Source organism: Heptranchias perlo, chromosome 29 (genome assembly GCF_035084215.1).
Source record: "Heptranchias perlo isolate sHepPer1 chromosome 29, sHepPer1.hap1, whole genome shotgun sequence".
NCBI classification, from domain to species: Eukaryota; Metazoa; Chordata; class Chondrichthyes; order Hexanchiformes; family Hexanchidae; genus Heptranchias; species Heptranchias perlo.
The window spans coordinates 34,792,905-34,808,946 of NC_090353.1; the positions used below are offsets into that span (position 1 = coordinate 34,792,905).

Consider the following 16,042-nt stretch of genomic DNA (forward strand, 5'->3'; position numbering starts at 1 on the left):
TTCTGCGCTGAGTTAGTGAAAGAATGGACATTACAACTGACTTTAGCGCCCCTGGGCCGCCTAGGCCCTAAGCTCTAGAAATCCCTCCCTAAACCCCTCCGCCCCCAAACACTCTCTCTCCTCATTTAAGACACTCCTTAAAACCTACCTCTTTGACCAAGCTTTTGGTCACCTGTCCTAATATCTCCTTACGCGGCTCGGTGTCAAATTTTGTTTGATAATCGCCTTGGGATGTTTTACTATGTTAAAGGGGCTATATAAATGCAAGTTGGCCTTGTTGTTGTTGTTGGGCTAGGAAGGGAAAATCACCATCCGGGAATACCGCTCCCGTAATCCCCTGCTCCGAGATCAGTGGATGTCGGAGCTGGACAGTGTCAGGCTCCGCTGCAATGCCCTCACGGTCAAATAGCCTTCCAACCCATACTCCACATGGAGAACGGGGATTTGGGAGAGGTGCCACAGGACAGCTCGTGCCCATGGACGTGTACCCCAGCAAGAATCATCGCCCTCAGGAGAGGGGACAGCAAAATCTAGGGGAAAAAGTATAACAGATACCCGGGAGCGAGTTACAGGCTGGAATCTAATCGAGGGGTTCGAGGGGTTTATATATAGAATAACAGATACCCGGGAGCGAGTTACAGGCTGGAATCTAATCGAGGGGTTCGGGAGGTTTATATATAGAATAACAGATACCCGGGAGTGAGTTACAGGCTGGAATGTAATCGAGGAGTTCGGGGGGTTTATATATAGAATAACAGATACCCAGGAGTGAGTTACAGGCTGGAATCTAATCAATGGATTCAGGTGTTTTATATATAGAATAACAGATACCCGGAAGTAAGTCACAGGCTGGAATCTAATCGAGGAGCTTGGAAGGTTAAAACATAGACCAGTTAGCATCGGGAGTGAGTTACAGGCTGGAATAGTAATTCTGAAGCGATGATATAAGGCTTTGACATGATACAACAGCGTACACTCCGCACTGAGGGTTTTATTCAACGACCTTTTTAATAATTAAACCCGTCCTAAAATCCGTTCTGTTAGCAGTTTGAGAGCTGCACTGGAACTGTGGCATTTGGGACAAGGAGAGGGAGCGCTGGTGAGTGACAGGTTCTGAAAAGGAAGAATTGATTGGAAGGAGGAAGGTGGTTGGAGTCAGTGCTCGAACAAGAGCGTGACATTTTGAGACACTGTTGTAAATATATTTTTCTGTGCTTTCCTGTGTGTCCTTGTTTTTTTTTAAATACTCCTTATCGATCCACAGCTTGTGCTGTAAGCTGATCTGAGCCAAGGCTGAAAGAGGGAGGCACTACATGTTATCACAGCCCTCCTGGGCTAGGCTAAGGAACGATTAACTAGGCTGCCTGCTCCTGATCCCTATCATTGAAAGCGTGTCGGGGGCAGGTCTGGTGTCGAGCGAGGGCAGGGTCAAGTTGGGTTGCGATGCCCACTTGGTCGATGTGCCTGTCGTCACACGTTCGCTTGGCTCAAACATGAGGAATGGGCCACTTTGGGGCGGGGCATCGGAGGACACCCAGTGCCTGGTCAACTATCCCTCAGCATTAGTCAGCACCTTTAGGCGAAGAGGGAAGAAAATTAAGAAGTCGTTATTAAAAAAAGAGGTAACAATTTATCTATATCTTCCAAGTTGGTTCCCCTTCCTATCAACTTTTACCATTGTAAATTACTATATCCAAATTTATAATGGGGACTGCCGCTGTCCGCTGTAATGATACCCTCCCACCAGTAGAGATGTTGTAGTTCCATCGCTGGAGGGACAGTGTCATCACAGTCTGACAAGTTTGCAGAAGAAAAAAATTTACTTAGCATTATTATTCGCTTTTCATCTCCTCGGGACGTCACAAAATATTTCACAGTCAATTAAATACTTTTGAAGTGCTGACACTGTTGCTTTGTAGGCAAACGGGGCAGACAATTTGTGCACAGCAAGGTCCCGCAAACAGCACTGAGATAAAGATTAGTTGATCTGGTTTTTACAGTGGTGTTGGTTGATGGATAAGTGTTGGCCGGAGAGAACTCCCCTTTTCTTCTTCAAATAGTGTCACGTAATCCACCGGAACAGGTTGACGGGGCTTTGGTTTAACGTCTCAACCAAAAGACGGCACCTCCAACAGTGCAGCGCTCCCTCAGTACTGCACTGGAGTTCCAGCCCGGATTAGGTGCTCAACTCCTGGAGTGGGGCTTGGAGAACTCTTGACCTCTGACTCGGAAGCAAGAGAGCTACCCACTGAGCCAAGTTTACATAGGCAGTAGCCATTATTGTGGTGCGGCTTAAATACAAGTTGTTATCCAATCACTTTGATCAAGAATAAATTCTGACATTCCTGAATGGAAAGTCTGCTATAAATCCCGAATGGAGCCAACTAATTACACTGACCATTTCAAATTGACTGCCCTTTACATTTCAGGGTTATTGTAGTGGAAAAGATTGGCTTGCAACGCTAGATTTATTTGCAATTGACTTTTCTGCTCCGTTGGTTGTATTTTGCTGCATTTATATTGATTCCACTTTTGTTCAAAGCTTCAGATCAAAATTAAAATCTTTTTAAAAAAAATATATTTACTTCTCATATAAGAATGCGCATTTTAGAGAGCTCCCTTTGGCTCAAACAAAGAATTTGCATTTATGTAGCACCTTTCATGGCCTGAGGACATCCCAATGTGTTTCACAGATAATGAAGTACTATTGAAGTGTAGTCACTGTTGTAATGTAGGAAACGTGGCTGCCAATTTGTGCACAGCAAGATCCAACGAACAGCAATGAAATAAATAACCTGATTATCTATTTTAGGTGTTGATTGCGGGTAAATATTGGCCAGGACACCAGGAGAACTCCCCTGGTCTTCTTCAAATAGTGTTATTGGATCTTTTATATCCCTTTGAGAGAGCAGACAGTTTAACATCGCATTTGAAAGAGGGCACCTCCAACAGTGCAGCATTCCCTCAGTACTGCACAGGGAGTGTCAGTCCTAAATTATGTATTCACATCTCTGGAGTGGGGAACCCACGACCATTCTGACTCGGAGACGAGAGTGCTGCCCACTGAGCCCAGGCTGACACCACAGCTCAGTTTGTGAATACACTACCCAGTTGGCACTGAGGCATTAAGATCCTGGGGACAACCCTCACGGGAAGGCACTTATCGCAGCTGGGGCATGGCCATTGACCTCAGCATCCTTCGGGTTAAGGAGGGGGCGGGGTGAGGGGGGAGAAATTGTCCAGGGTTCCAGCTCCTGGGCACCGCTGTGAACCCTGAGCTCGGCCTCGATAACATTGCACCCCAACAATCGAACAGCCTGCTGACACTTCAGGGGCGCCCACATGAAGAATGAGCAATTGAGCGAGATACGGGGGGGTTGCTTGTGCACATGGAACCGCAACCCAGAAAGTGTCGGTGCCTTCGAGGTGGGGGTGGGGGTCGGGGGGGGCGGACAAAATGGGGGGAAGAAATTTTGGCTTGGGTGAATGTGTCTAAGTGAAGTAAAAAAAAACCTTGCTCCACTCAAACACAAACCTAGTTGGTTGCTTCAGGAACGGAGGTGATGGTGTCTTTGAAAACAATAGGAATTGACTGAAGGAGATAACGTAGGAACAGGAGGAGGCCATTCAGCCCCTCGAGCCTGTTCCGCCATTCAATTAGATCAGGCCTGATCTGTACCTCAACTCCATTTACCCATCTTGGTTCCATAATCCTTAATACCCCTTACCTAACAAGAATCTATCGATCTCAGTTTTGAAATTGACCCCCAGCCTCAACAGCTTTTTTGGGGGAGAGAGTTCCAGATTTCCACTAGCCTTTGTGTGAAGAAGTGCTTCCTGACATCACCCCTGAACGGCTTAGCTCTAATTTTAAGGTTATGCCCCCTTGTTCTGGATATAACGTGGACATAACATCATAGTAACATAGTGATATTTTGGACAAGAGGCCTTTCTTTCATCGACCTATGCTTCCAAACCTCCAACATGGCTCCTTACTGAGATTCTGGAACTAACAGCCCTGTATCCTCTTTCCTACTAGGAATTCATTCAGTCCTTTTTTAAAATCATGTCCATAAACTTCTAGTCCACCCTTCCCGCTGATAATCTGTCCCATAATTCCGTCACCCTTACCCAAACCCCCACCCCATCCCCATTCCCCCCCTTACTTAGACATCAGCCTTGGCTCAGAGGTAGCAGGCTCACCTCCGAGTCAGAAGGTCTTCACCCTCATCCAGACTTGACTATTCCAATGCTCTAGTGGCCTGCTTCCCATCTTCCACCCTCCATAGACTAGAGTTCATCCAAAACTCTGCTGCCCGTATCCTAACTCGCACCGAGTCCTGTTCGCTCATCACCCCTGTGCTCGCTGACCTATATTGGCTCCCGGACCACGAACTTCTTGATTTTAAAATTCTCATCCTTGTTTTCAAATCCCTCCACGGCCTCGCCCCTCCCTATCTCTGTAACCTCCTCCAGCCCTACAACCCTCCGAGATCTCTGCGCTCCTCCAATTCTGGCCTCTTGCGGAACCTGGATTTCCTTCGCTCCACCGTTGGCGGCCGTGCCTTCAGCTGCCTAGGCCCTAAGCTCTGGAATTCCCTCCCTAAACCTCTCCAACTCTCTACCTCTCTCCCTTCCTTTAAGACCCTCCTTAAAACCTACCTCTTTGACCAAGTTTTTGGTTCACCTGTCCTAATATCTCCTTATGTGGCTCGGTGTCAAATTTTCGCTGATAACGCTCCTGTGAAACGCCTTGGGACGTTTTACTACATTAAAGGCGCTATATAAATGCAAGTTGTTGTTAATGTTGGAGGTCCAAGTCCCAATTCAGAGTCTCGAGCACATAATCTGGGCTGACACTCACATTGCAATACTGAGGGAGCACTGTCGGAGGTGCTGTCTTTCGGATGAGATGTTAAACCGAGGCCCCGTCTGCCCCCTCAGATGGACGTAAAAGATCCCACGGCACTATGAAAATTATCATCGTCTCTCAGAGTAGCAGGCATGCATCCATGGTTCCTTTTTGCTGGACGGTTAATGTGCACACAGTCTGGTGCTATAGAAGCAGTTTTGAAAAGGTGAATAGCTCCATCTTGTGGTGTGCTGTACGGTTAAACAGTGTTACTGTTCACACACATGGATTTTCAAAGTTCATATGTGTGTCTGTTCCCATATATGTGGATGTGCAAAGTGTGTGTGTATTCACATGTATGTGGATGTGTAAGATATATGTGCGTGTTCACACATCTGTAGATGTGCAAAGTGTGTGTGCGTGTGTATTCACACATATGTGGATGTACAGTGTGGCAAAGAGCCAGCCTACATTTGGGGTGGGGCTCCCTTGTGACCCTCTCCCCCAATCACTCATGGTTCCCCCACCCCCACATCACATCCCCTGCCCCTTCCCACTACCCATTTTTCTTATCACCGCCTCACTCGAATCACTATCGTTACTTCTTCTCCTTTTAACTACCCATTCAACCCCCATGCTCTTCCCCCTCCCTTGCTCTGCTGTCACTCACCTCACCCTTAACCCTCCATCCACTCTCCCTCACTCCCCTCCAAGGGCAGGAGGTGAGAGGCTAGAAGCTCACTCACCCTAAACCAGTTTCTCCCACTCCTCCCCTACCTTCCTATCTGTTCCCTCAAAGAGGCTTCGTTTGCTTTCAAACCTCAACTTGTGAGTTTTAAAAAAGAAATCAAATTAGAATCAGGAAAGAAACTGTGTGCCTTTCTCTCCATTTTACATCCCTATCGCCCTCTGTCTCATAGGTGGTAGAAAACCTCACAGGTGTACACAATTAGCATTGACCTCTCCTACTTGACAACAAAACACAGGCAAGGTGACTAGTTGGCTTCAAAATCCAATTGATTTTTTTTTTGAAAATTGAACTTACGTTACGTGAAGAAAGACACACTGGCCCCTAAATTCGTCAGCGTCAGAAACCGTGTGCGATTCTGACGGCACGCAGCGACGGTGCGCTAGAACGGAGAGACCCGAGGACCATCCTCAATTCGTCATAATAGCTTAGGTGAGCCAATCAGAGGGCCGGTCGCAGCCTCGGCCTTCTGTGCCTTACCACTTTCGCCCTGCGCTGAGGCCCACAGGTAAGTCTGCAGGTCGGGGGGGCGGTTGGAACCAATCTGGAGGGGCCGAGGGTGAGGGCAAGCCAGCAGTGGCCGGCAATTGTGTTGTGGAGTGAGGAGGAACACTATGAGATGTTAAAACCGTGACCCCCTCCTGCTCTCTCAGGTGGACATAAAAGATCCCATGGCACTATTTTTGAAGGAGAGCAGGGGGAGTTCTCCCCCGGTGTCCTGGCCAACATTTATCCCGCAACCAACATCGCTAAAAACAGAATATCTGGTTATTATCTCATTGCTGACTGTGGGATCTTGCTGTGTGCAAATTGTCTGCCGAGTTTCCCTAAATTACAACAGTGACTACACTTCAATAGTACTTCATTGGCTGTAAAGCACTTTGGGGCATTCTGAAGTCGTGAAAGGCGCTATATAAATGCAAGTTCTTTTCTTTCTTCCCTGTTCCTTCCAACTCCCCAAAAATTGACATTTTGAATGTCTTAGGGACTACTTTTTGAGCGGCCTTGAATCAGAAGATTGCGGGTTCAAGCTGCGCTCCAGGAGTTGTGCACAGAATCTAGGCTGGCACTTGAGTGCAATACTGAGGAAGTGCTGCACTGTTGGGGTGCCGTCTTTTGGATGAGATGTTAAACTAGAGGTTCCATCAGACTGCTCAAGCGGATGTAAAAGACCCCATGGCATTATTCGACGATCAGGGAAGGTCTCCCTCGTCAACATCCATCCTTCAACCAACACCAGTTACACAAAACAGAATCACAACTCTTTAACTCATTGATGTTTGTGGGACCTTGTTGTACACAAACTGGCTGCTGTGTTTGTCTCCATAACAACAGTGACTACATTTTAATTCATTGGTTGTGAAATGCTTTGGGGAGTGCTGACGAGGCGTTAATGCACACGATAATTCTATATAAATGTAAGTTATTTGTTCCTTTGATAAAATAGCTATAGTTTGCCAATTGCCATCCTTAACTGCAGATCAGAAATATTCTATTAATAAAAGATCAATTTGCAACAAATTATTACTGGTGTGGTTCAATGCATTTATATTTCTATTAAAAACATATTTAGTTATTTTAGACTCTATACCTGTCTATAATAATATATTAGTACAATATAAACATGGATAATGCAAGATTTTGCTTTGAATTGTAGTTTGAGAATGAACCTTGAACCTTGTTTGATTGACAGTGTCACCAGGACAAGCCTCAAACCCAATGTCATTTGCGGCGTTTGCCCAAAGTGCCGTGAAAGCGTTCGCCAGTACTGTCGCAAAATAAAGGGTGGAAAGCGGTTTGAGGTGCGGCGGGATGGAGTCGGTCGTGTGTGGGGAGACGGGGAGCAGGTGAGCGGGAGGGCCCCGGGGACAAGGGCAGGCTTGGGGCAATAACCCGGGCTGAAGGGGGGGGGTGTCTGAGCCCAGGCCCAGGCCCAGAGGAAGGGGTCCGCGTGGTTGCAATGGGGGATGGGGGTGTCCATGTGGTTGCTATGGGGGATGGGGGTGTCCGTGTGGTTGCTATGGGGGATGGGGGTGTCCATGGGGTTGCTATGGGGGATGGGAGTGTCCGTGGGGTTGCTATGGGGGATGGGGGTGTCCATGGGGTTGCTATGGGGGATGGGGGTGTCCGTGTGGTTGCTATGGGGGATGGGGGTGTCCATGGGGTTGCTATGGGGGATGGGGTGTCCATGGGGTTGCTATGGGGGATGGGGGTGTCCATGGGGTTGCTATGGGTGATGGGGGTGTCCATAGGGTTGCTATGGGGGTGTCCATGGGGTTGCTATGGGTCCATGTGGTTGTTATGAGGAGGGGTGCACGTTGTCACCATGGGGGTTGCTGGGGTCATGGACTCTTGGCCCCCCAGTTGCTGCTGATGGTCACACATCGTGGGCCCGTTTTGGATCAGTGGCAGCCCTCTGCTGTGGTTAATGAGGTGTTTTTATTTATTCGGTGTAGTTAATGTACCCTTTTGCTCTGGGATGGGAGACTCACCTGGCACTTGAAGCCTGCTGGCCAGAGGTGGGAGGCTTTTCCTGCAATGTGTGGCCTTAGAGACCCTGATTATGTTATCAAGCCCCTGTTCTATTGTTTGTACACAGGGTGAGTACTGTCCTTAACCGTGATGTGAAGCAATTTGGAAAGAAGTTCTTGTTTGATCGAAACGATGAGACCTGCTGGAACTCAGACCAGGTAATAACTGGGGATTGACTGGGAAGAGATGGGATCTTAGGGAGATGTTTCCTTTGCCTTGCTGGCTACTGTTGGTTAACTTTAAAGAAAAGAACAACTTGCATTTATATAGTTCCTTTCACAGCCTCAGGACGCCCAAAGAGCTTTACAGCCAGTGAAGTACTTTTGAAGAATAGGCACTGTGGTTATGTGGGAAACACGGCAACCAATTTGTGCACAGCGAGATCCCACAATAAGCAATGAGATCTGTTTAAGTGATTTAGGTTAAGGGGTTAAGTATTGGCCAGGACACTGGGGAGAACTCCTCTATTCTTGTTCGAAATAGTGCATCTGAGAGGGCAGACGGGGCCTCGATTTAATGTTTCATCCGAAAGATGGCATCTCTGACAGTACTGCACTGGAAGTGTCAGCCTGGATTTTGTGCTCAAGTCTCTGGAGTGGGACTTGAACCTTCAACCTTCTGACTGAGAGGTGAGAGTGCTACCCACTGAGCCACAGCTGACATCTTAGAAACTTGAAATCAAGACTCTCAAATCAATTTTTCTCCCTCACTAGTTTTCCTGTGTCATTTCTCTCCCGTCCTCTCCTGACAATGTTGTCTCCTTGGTAGGATACAGATCCACAGGCATCTTCCATACCTTGTACAAGTGTCCATTCAATGTTTATGCCTTGACTGAGAGTATCAGCAGAGTATTCGACTGCCTGAGACATTGTGGCCTTGTCTGACATTCATTTTCCAGCAGGGTTCAATGGGTAGAGATCATGAGCAGGGACTCTGGCTGATTTTTCCCCTCCCTAACCTAGCAGCGTTGAGCTAAATTTTGCCTTTTGATCAAACATGGGAGCTTCTGCCTTGTTTGATGAGCTCACTGCTATCGGGAGAACCAAAGTAAATCTTCCTGATACTTTTTTTTAAGAATATATCACTCCTGATTCCCCCCCCCCCCCCCCCCACCTTTTATTCATATGTCTGGTCTCCCCTGGCGACACATCTCCTGCAGCGAGAGGACATCTATTCCTAAGCTTTCCATTAGTACAAGTGCTGTGACAGCCACCAAGAGGCATAAGAGAGCAGAAACCACGATTTACAATAACTTGCATTTATATAACGCCTTTAATGTAATAGAACATCCAAGGCGCTTCACAGGAGCGTTAACAAACAAAATTTGACACCGAGCCACGTGAGATATTAAAAGCATCACTACCCCAGGGTATCTTACCTTGTTATATTTGAAATAATGATTACATATAATTGTGAAGAGGCAGAGAATGCATTTCTTGTTGAATGCAGACATAGTATCACAGTTTGTTTTAATATGGGAGGGGGAATAACCACTTGCGGAGAATGTACCTGTGGGACCGGTGCAATAGATTGGAATGCTGCCGTATCTGATGGCTTGGTGCTGGAGCTTTCGAGAATGGAGGGTTGCAGATTTGATCCCCGCTGAGTGGCGGCAAGGTGCAACATTCAGTCAGCTTCCTCCTGAAGAGAGGAAGCGAAACAAGTTAGATGAGTCAATCCATCCACTCCTACGTACCATCTTTTGAGTCGTTATGGAGTACCATCAACAGATGTAACTTAAGGGGTTACCTGCCTGCTGTCGTGGTTAGGGGGATGGTGCGTGCCTTGGTCGTACCTCTAAATACATCCAGTTGCTGCATTCGTAATACTTCTGCAACAGCTCCAAGCAAAGCACAAAAAAATGGCCTCAATGTATGACGTTGCCTCCCTGGAGTATCAGCCGTGCCTCAGTGGTTGCACGCTCCCCTCCGACTCACAAGGTCGGAGGGTTCTCCCCGTTGTTCTGGCCAATGTTTATCCCTCAACCGTCATCACTAAAATAGATGATCTGTTCATTTATCACAGTGCTGTTTGTGGGACCTTGCTGTGCGCAAACTGGCTGCTGTGTTTCCTACATTAAAACAGTGACTACACTTAAAAAGTACACCATTGGCAGTAAAGCGCTTTGGGACGTCCTGAGGACATGAAAAGCTCTATATAAATGTAAGTTCTTTCTTTACCTGATTTGTTCTCTTACCAATTCTGATGAAGGATTCCACCTGAATCATTAACTTGTCTTGCTCTTTCAGCCACTAACTGACCTGATTTTTTTCCGTTTTAATTGCTGGGATTTGTGTTTACTTTTCACCACCATCTGCATTTCTTGGTACTTCCTGTGATCCTTACTGTGTTTGTATTTTTTTCCCCGCTGTATCTCAGGGCTCCTCCCAGTGGGTGATGCTCGAGTTCCCTCAGGCTGTAAAGGTGACTGAATTACAGCTCCAGTTCCAAGGCGGATTCACAGGCAAAATATGCAGACTCGAAGGTAAGTCCATAGCTGAAACATGAGCACCCATTCCCCCCTCTCCCACGCATTTCAGCGTCTCAGCCGAACCTGATTCTGCCATCACATGATGTCCTCGCACAAGCACACATCCCAGCGGGGAGTCCCCGAATAGCGAGTGGGAGCAGTAATCTGGGCTTATCTTTCCCCCTGCCCCCCCCACTCTCTAGCCCAGAGTTAATGAGACCAAACGTAGTGCCTCTATCTTCACCCTGGCTAAGATCAGCTAACTCAAGGGATTGAAACTAGGAACCGCCTGGGTGTGTTCTTCAAAAGAACCAGAGGGAGAGATGTAAAGGAATTCTATTTTACACAGCGAGTTGTTATGATCTGGAATGTGCCACCTAAAAGGGTGGTGGAAGCAGATTAAATAGTAACTTTTAAAAGGGAATTGGATATATATTTGAAAAGGAAAAATTTACAGGCTATGGGGAAAGAGCAGGGGTGTGGGACTAAATGGATAGCTCTTTCAAAGAGCCAGCACAGGTACGATGGGCCGAATGGCCTCCCTCTGGGCTGTAAGATTCTATGGCTCATTTCCACCCTGCATTTGCCAATGGAACCATCGGAAGAGGCCCAGTCTTAAATGCTCGAAAGGGAGATATCAGACTGGTGTCTCTGTTGCTATGTTGTGCTTTTGCTTTAAAGTTGACAATTAGAAGTAGCCAGATATTGTGAATGGAAATGAAGGGCTGTAGGTAGCATCCCATGATACTCAAAGGCAGGAAAATCCAAGCTTATTGTCACTTGGTTGCATCTCATGGAATTTCAGGCACTTCATATAAAAGATTAAATTCCCGTTCCCATTAATATCCGTATAGCAAGTTGCTGAAAATAACTTAGGATTTATCCATCAATGAGACCAGTGCTAAAAGCAGCCCTTCCCAAACCTCTAGGTCCAAGAAATTCAAACAGAGCAAACCAGCGAGTAAGAAATATCAGCACAGATAAACCCGAGTAGCCCGGGCTTCAGGGGTAAGCATGACAAGTCTTTGTGTCCGCACTTGGGCTGAAAATGTTTTAGTTTTGTCCACCCTGTCTTCCTTTTATGAACTGAAACTCAATAATGTCACAGTTTTCCATAGTCTTACTCGTATTGGAACTAGCTCCGCGACTGAAGTTATTTATCTTGTCTCGTAGGCGGCAGAAATGGGGCCGATTTGGTGAAAATAACTGATTTCTACCCTGAAGATACCAACTGCCTGCAGATATCCTTCAAATTTTCTGAATCGGAAATATGTGGCTTTTGTAGTTTGTGCAAGACCATTAAATTTGTGTGTTTGAGTCCCAGGGCTGCCACTTAAGGAATGAGTTCCACCATCTCTCAATTCAGTTATGAGGTGAGATGCCTTGTGAACATTGCCTCGGAGAGGAAAATAGTCCAATCTGTTTGCTAAAATCTTATGTTCCTTCTATTGCACTGAGGGAGCAGGCAAGCTTGGATACCTGCTCTCATAGAGTCTCCACCAGTGGGTTGTTTTAAAATTGAGTAACCAGGGTGAAAACCTGAGGGCACTACCAAGGTTGAAAAGAGTCGAGGTTAAATCGGGAAGCCCGGAGTTTTAAAAGCCTGTAGATTGTCGGAGGAAGGGAGGACTGAGAGAAGTGTCGGATTCCACAGTTTTGGGATCACGTTGGATTAGGAGGACGAGTCTTGATTTCAAAGAAGAGGGAGGAGGCAGGAAGGAGGAAGAATTTGTAGGATAGGGTATTTGGAGCTTGGGAGGAACGAAAAAATAATGTTCTGAAGATCAATAACCAGAGTAGTGCCAGTGACAATATACCTGTGGAACAAGATACCTGGGAAGTACATTGCAATAGACATTCATGATAATTCAGTGTGTTTCTGGATAGAGAATGGGGTTGTGAGCTACAGCAAGACGGTTAACATGTTAACAAAGGGTCGGACTTGAGCCCTGTAATGGCCTTTCCCACTTCTTGTACGAGGGTTGAGATTTGTTCCAAATGGCGGTGGCAGCCCAGTTGGTGCTCTTAATGTGTTGTGCCACGGCGTAGTAGGACGTCATAATATGTCTGCACAGCAAACTCCCAATCTTGGCTACACCGCAATGGGATGCATTAACCAAAACAATGGGCATTTTACCAAATGGTGGGAGGGGAAATGCAGCAGGCAAGTCACATTTTGGACGGTTGCCTGGTTATAGTATTTCAGTACTGTCGACGTTTGGCATTCGGTGGAATTGGATTGCCCCCCCCACCATGCCCCCGGTACCACGCCAAAGTAGCCATTTTTCATACTTGAGTCCAGACATGGAGTGTTGGCAGGCTATTTGACCATGGAAGCATCACAGCCTTGCCCGATCCCAATCTCGCCTGGCATCTACACGCACATCCACTTTCCAGCTGGGGGCATTAAGTAGCGATGAGGAACGGGGGACCCTGGCTCACTCTTGTCTGCCCCCTCCCTGGACCAGATTGCTATGCCCAGTTTTAACACTCAGGTGCTGCCTGGCTAAGAGCAAATTCAGCACAGACGGGACTGAGTATGGGCTATATGGGTGATTTTAACCCTGGACAGCACTTCAACCCACTAATCCATCAGCAGTGCTTTTTAAGGACGACTGTTTACATTTCTGGATGCTGGGAGGTGGTTTCTCTGTAAATTGTCCTTCATCAATTAGTCGCATTCTTCTTCCTTAACCTGCGACTCACAGATTCTCCATTCACGAGGAATCCACCGCTGATAAATTAAAGATCATATTTGAAAAAAGCACGGACTTCTTTGGAAGGATTGTTATCTACCATCTTGATGTTCTTGGTGAAAAATTGGTGTAACGTATCTGATTACAGTCACCTCCGGGAGAACCAAAGAATGGGCCAGAAACCAGCCTGAACTGGATGTCCGAGTCGCACTTTATCATGCCTCGTGATACATAAATCTAGCATGGTGCATTGCCTGGTTTTCGCTATGCAAATAATTAAAACTGAAACTTACTTTGGATCAATGAGAAAGGAAAAAGGACTTTATATCTGATAAAGATACACGAAAAATGGCTGGATTAATGATTATTTTAAAAATAAAGTTTTTAAATAATTTTTTAATAGCAGTTTATCATATCTGAAGTGCTTCAGAAATTGATTTACTTTTGGAGTGCAGTGATTGTTGTTACGTGGGTAGATGTGGGAGGCATCCTGTGCCAGCAACGTCCCACAAACAGCAGTGAGATTAATTAAGTGCTAAATCTGTTTTATTGTTGGGAGATGAACGTTGGCCAAGGGACTGGAGAACTCCCTGCTGTTTCTTCATAGTACAGAACAAGCCTGTGGGGTTTTTTCTCCTGCCAATTCAGTTGCTCGCCTCTTCGAAGCCCAACTCTCTCTTGAGAGACACAACAGTATTCGAAGAAGAGCGGAGGAGGAATGGTTCCTTGATCAACACTGATTGACCAGTCATTGTCGCTGGTGGGATCTTGCTGTGCTCTGCATTTGCCGACCAAAAACAACAACACCTCAAAAAGTAATTGATGGGCTGCAAAGCGCTTTGGGAGAGTGTGAAAGGCGCTATGAAAAATGCAAGTTGCTCTTCTTTTGACACCGATGATAATTGTCTGGAAACTGGAACAAAGCACACATCATGAGACAGAGAAGTAACTGAAAAAAATCGACTTTTTATTGTATTAAAAAAATAAACTTTTACATGTTGTTTACATTTTAGAAATTTGCAGATAGCCCACTACAAACAAAAACAGACTGCCTGGTGCAAATTAGTCAGACGTCCGTCCCAATTATATAGCAGTTTGCGGTAACAGTTACAATTATATCAGTGACCAGTCCACCTGTCCGATTTGCCATTAGAAATCACCTTTGGCTGTTTCCTATGATCTTGTAGGTCTGAAGTCTGTTGATTTGATTTTATATCCGATGGGCTGGAGGAGGCCTTAAGGCCTCTGCTACTCTCAATTAGCTTTGTGCTGTGGAGCGCAGGCAGGCCGCAGCTAGGCTGCAGGCCCAAAGAAAGCCTGACTAGTGTTTGTTTACTGGCCCTGCTGAAGCCTGGGGCTGTTGTCTGGTTCTATTTCTTGTGCCCTTTGATCACTCTTTGTTGTTCTGAAGCAGCTTCAGTACGTGGTTTTCGATAGCTTGTTGGACTAAAACACAAAAGAATCAACAATGTGAAAAGGATTAAAGAAAAAACATGAACTTGAACCAAGGGCAATGTGATTATCCAGCAGGCTTGCCCCCACCCCCTCCCTTTTCTCCCTCTCCTGGAGAACTGACAAGGCTGGCAAGACATGCTCACTCTGGACTTCAGTCTCATAACATCAACAACAACTTGTATTTATATCGTGCCTTTAACGTAGTGAAACCTCCCATGGCGCTTCACAGGAATTGACAACGAGCCACATCAGGAGACATTAGGACAAGCTTGGTCAAAGAGGTAGGTTTTAAGGAGTGCCTTAAAGGAGGTAGAGAGGTTTAGGGAAGTAATTCCAGAGTTTAGGGCCTAGTCGGCTGAAGGCGCAGCCGCCAACGATGGAGCGATGAAAATTGGGGCTGCGCAAATAAGCACCAAACACCCTCCAGGAACCTCACTCGAGTGATCAATCTTCATCTGTGAGTCTTGGCATTGAGTGTTGGCGGGTTATTCAACCACGATCACCTCAGCCTAGCCTTAAAGTGCCCTCACCCCACACACACACCTTCCAAAACTGGATAGCAATCAGGAGTCGAGGCCCTGGCTGATTCCCTCCGTTCTCCCCTAGCCTACTATTTGCATGCACGATGTCTGCAGGGTGACTGATTCTGACAATGATTGGCACTCTTCCTTCATTATCATGATCTTTGCTGATTTGGTCCAACTCTTCAATGGATCAGCCAGCGTGTGTAGCCAGACCTGTCAGTTCTCACCTGGACCATTGCTGGGGCTTCTCAACTGAGCCCTGTCTCTGTGACCTCCTACAATCCTCCGAGATCTCCACGCTCCACCGATTCTGGCCTCTTGCGCATCCCAATTTTAATCACTCCACCACTGGCAGCTGTGCCTTCAGCTGCCTAGGCCCTAAGCTCTGGAATTCCCTCCTCCTTTAAGACACTCCTTAAAACCCACCTCTTCGCCCAAGCCTTTAGCCACCTGTCCAAATATCTCCTTATGTGGCTCGGTGTCAATTTTGTTTGATAATCGCTCCTGTGAAGCGCCTTGAGATGTTTTACTACGTTAAAGGCGCTATATAAATGCAAGTTGTGTTGTTGAGGGGGAGGTGAGAAATCCTGAACCTCTCGTTTCAAACCACCGAAAATGCGCCCCCAGCTACTGGACAGCTAAAGAACATGAGTTGGGGTCTTTGGACGAGAATGAAGAAAACGGGGGGGGGGGGGGGGGGGGGGCGGTGGGTAAGAGGATGAACAAGGAGCTGGAAGAGATTGCTGAAAAGGAAACATGGAGACA

The 16,042-nt window shown here is 46.6% G+C and overlaps 2 protein-coding genes across 3 annotated transcripts in view; one reads left to right on the forward strand and one right to left on the reverse strand.

Moving 5' to 3' along the window:
- The first annotated feature begins 1,402 nt into the window (after positions 1-1,402).
- On the forward strand, positions 1,403-13,691 carry nr2c2ap (nuclear receptor 2C2-associated protein). The gene is made up of 6 exons (XM_067968491.1): positions 1,403-1,622; positions 7,294-7,447; positions 8,200-8,290; positions 10,512-10,617; positions 11,776-11,843; positions 13,309-13,691. Exons 2-6 carry the CDS (start codon positions 7,413-7,415, stop codon positions 13,429-13,431), a joined length of 423 nt encoding a protein of 140 aa, XP_067824592.1. The 5' UTR covers positions 1,403-1,622; positions 7,294-7,412; the 3' UTR covers positions 13,432-13,691.
- Positions 13,692-14,244: 553 nt separating this feature from the next.
- rfxank (regulatory factor X-associated ankyrin-containing protein) overlaps positions 14,245-16,042 on the reverse strand; it is a 12,577-nt gene continuing 10,779 nt past the window's right edge. For both annotated transcript variants that reach the window (XM_067968489.1, XM_067968488.1), the window contains exon 8: positions 14,245-14,744. In XM_067968489.1, coding sequence (XP_067824590.1) covers positions 14,689-14,744 — 56 coding nt within the window. In that variant the 3' untranslated portion in view covers positions 14,245-14,688. The remainder of the gene's footprint in view (positions 14,745-16,042) is intronic.

Bases quoted from the DNA above. Each gene is read 5' to 3' on its own strand.
- nr2c2ap (XM_067968491.1), top strand. From the start codon at position 7,413: ATGGAGTCGGTCGTGTGTGGGGAGACGGGGAGCAG. The intron at 7,448-8,199 runs GTGAGCGGGAGG...GTTTGTACACAG, and splicing joins TGTGGGGAGACGGGGAGCAG to GGTGAGTACTGTCCTTAACC. The intron at 10,618-11,775 runs GTAAGTCCATAG...CTTGTCTCGTAG, and splicing joins CAAAATATGCAGACTCGAAG to GCGGCAGAAATGGGGCCGAT.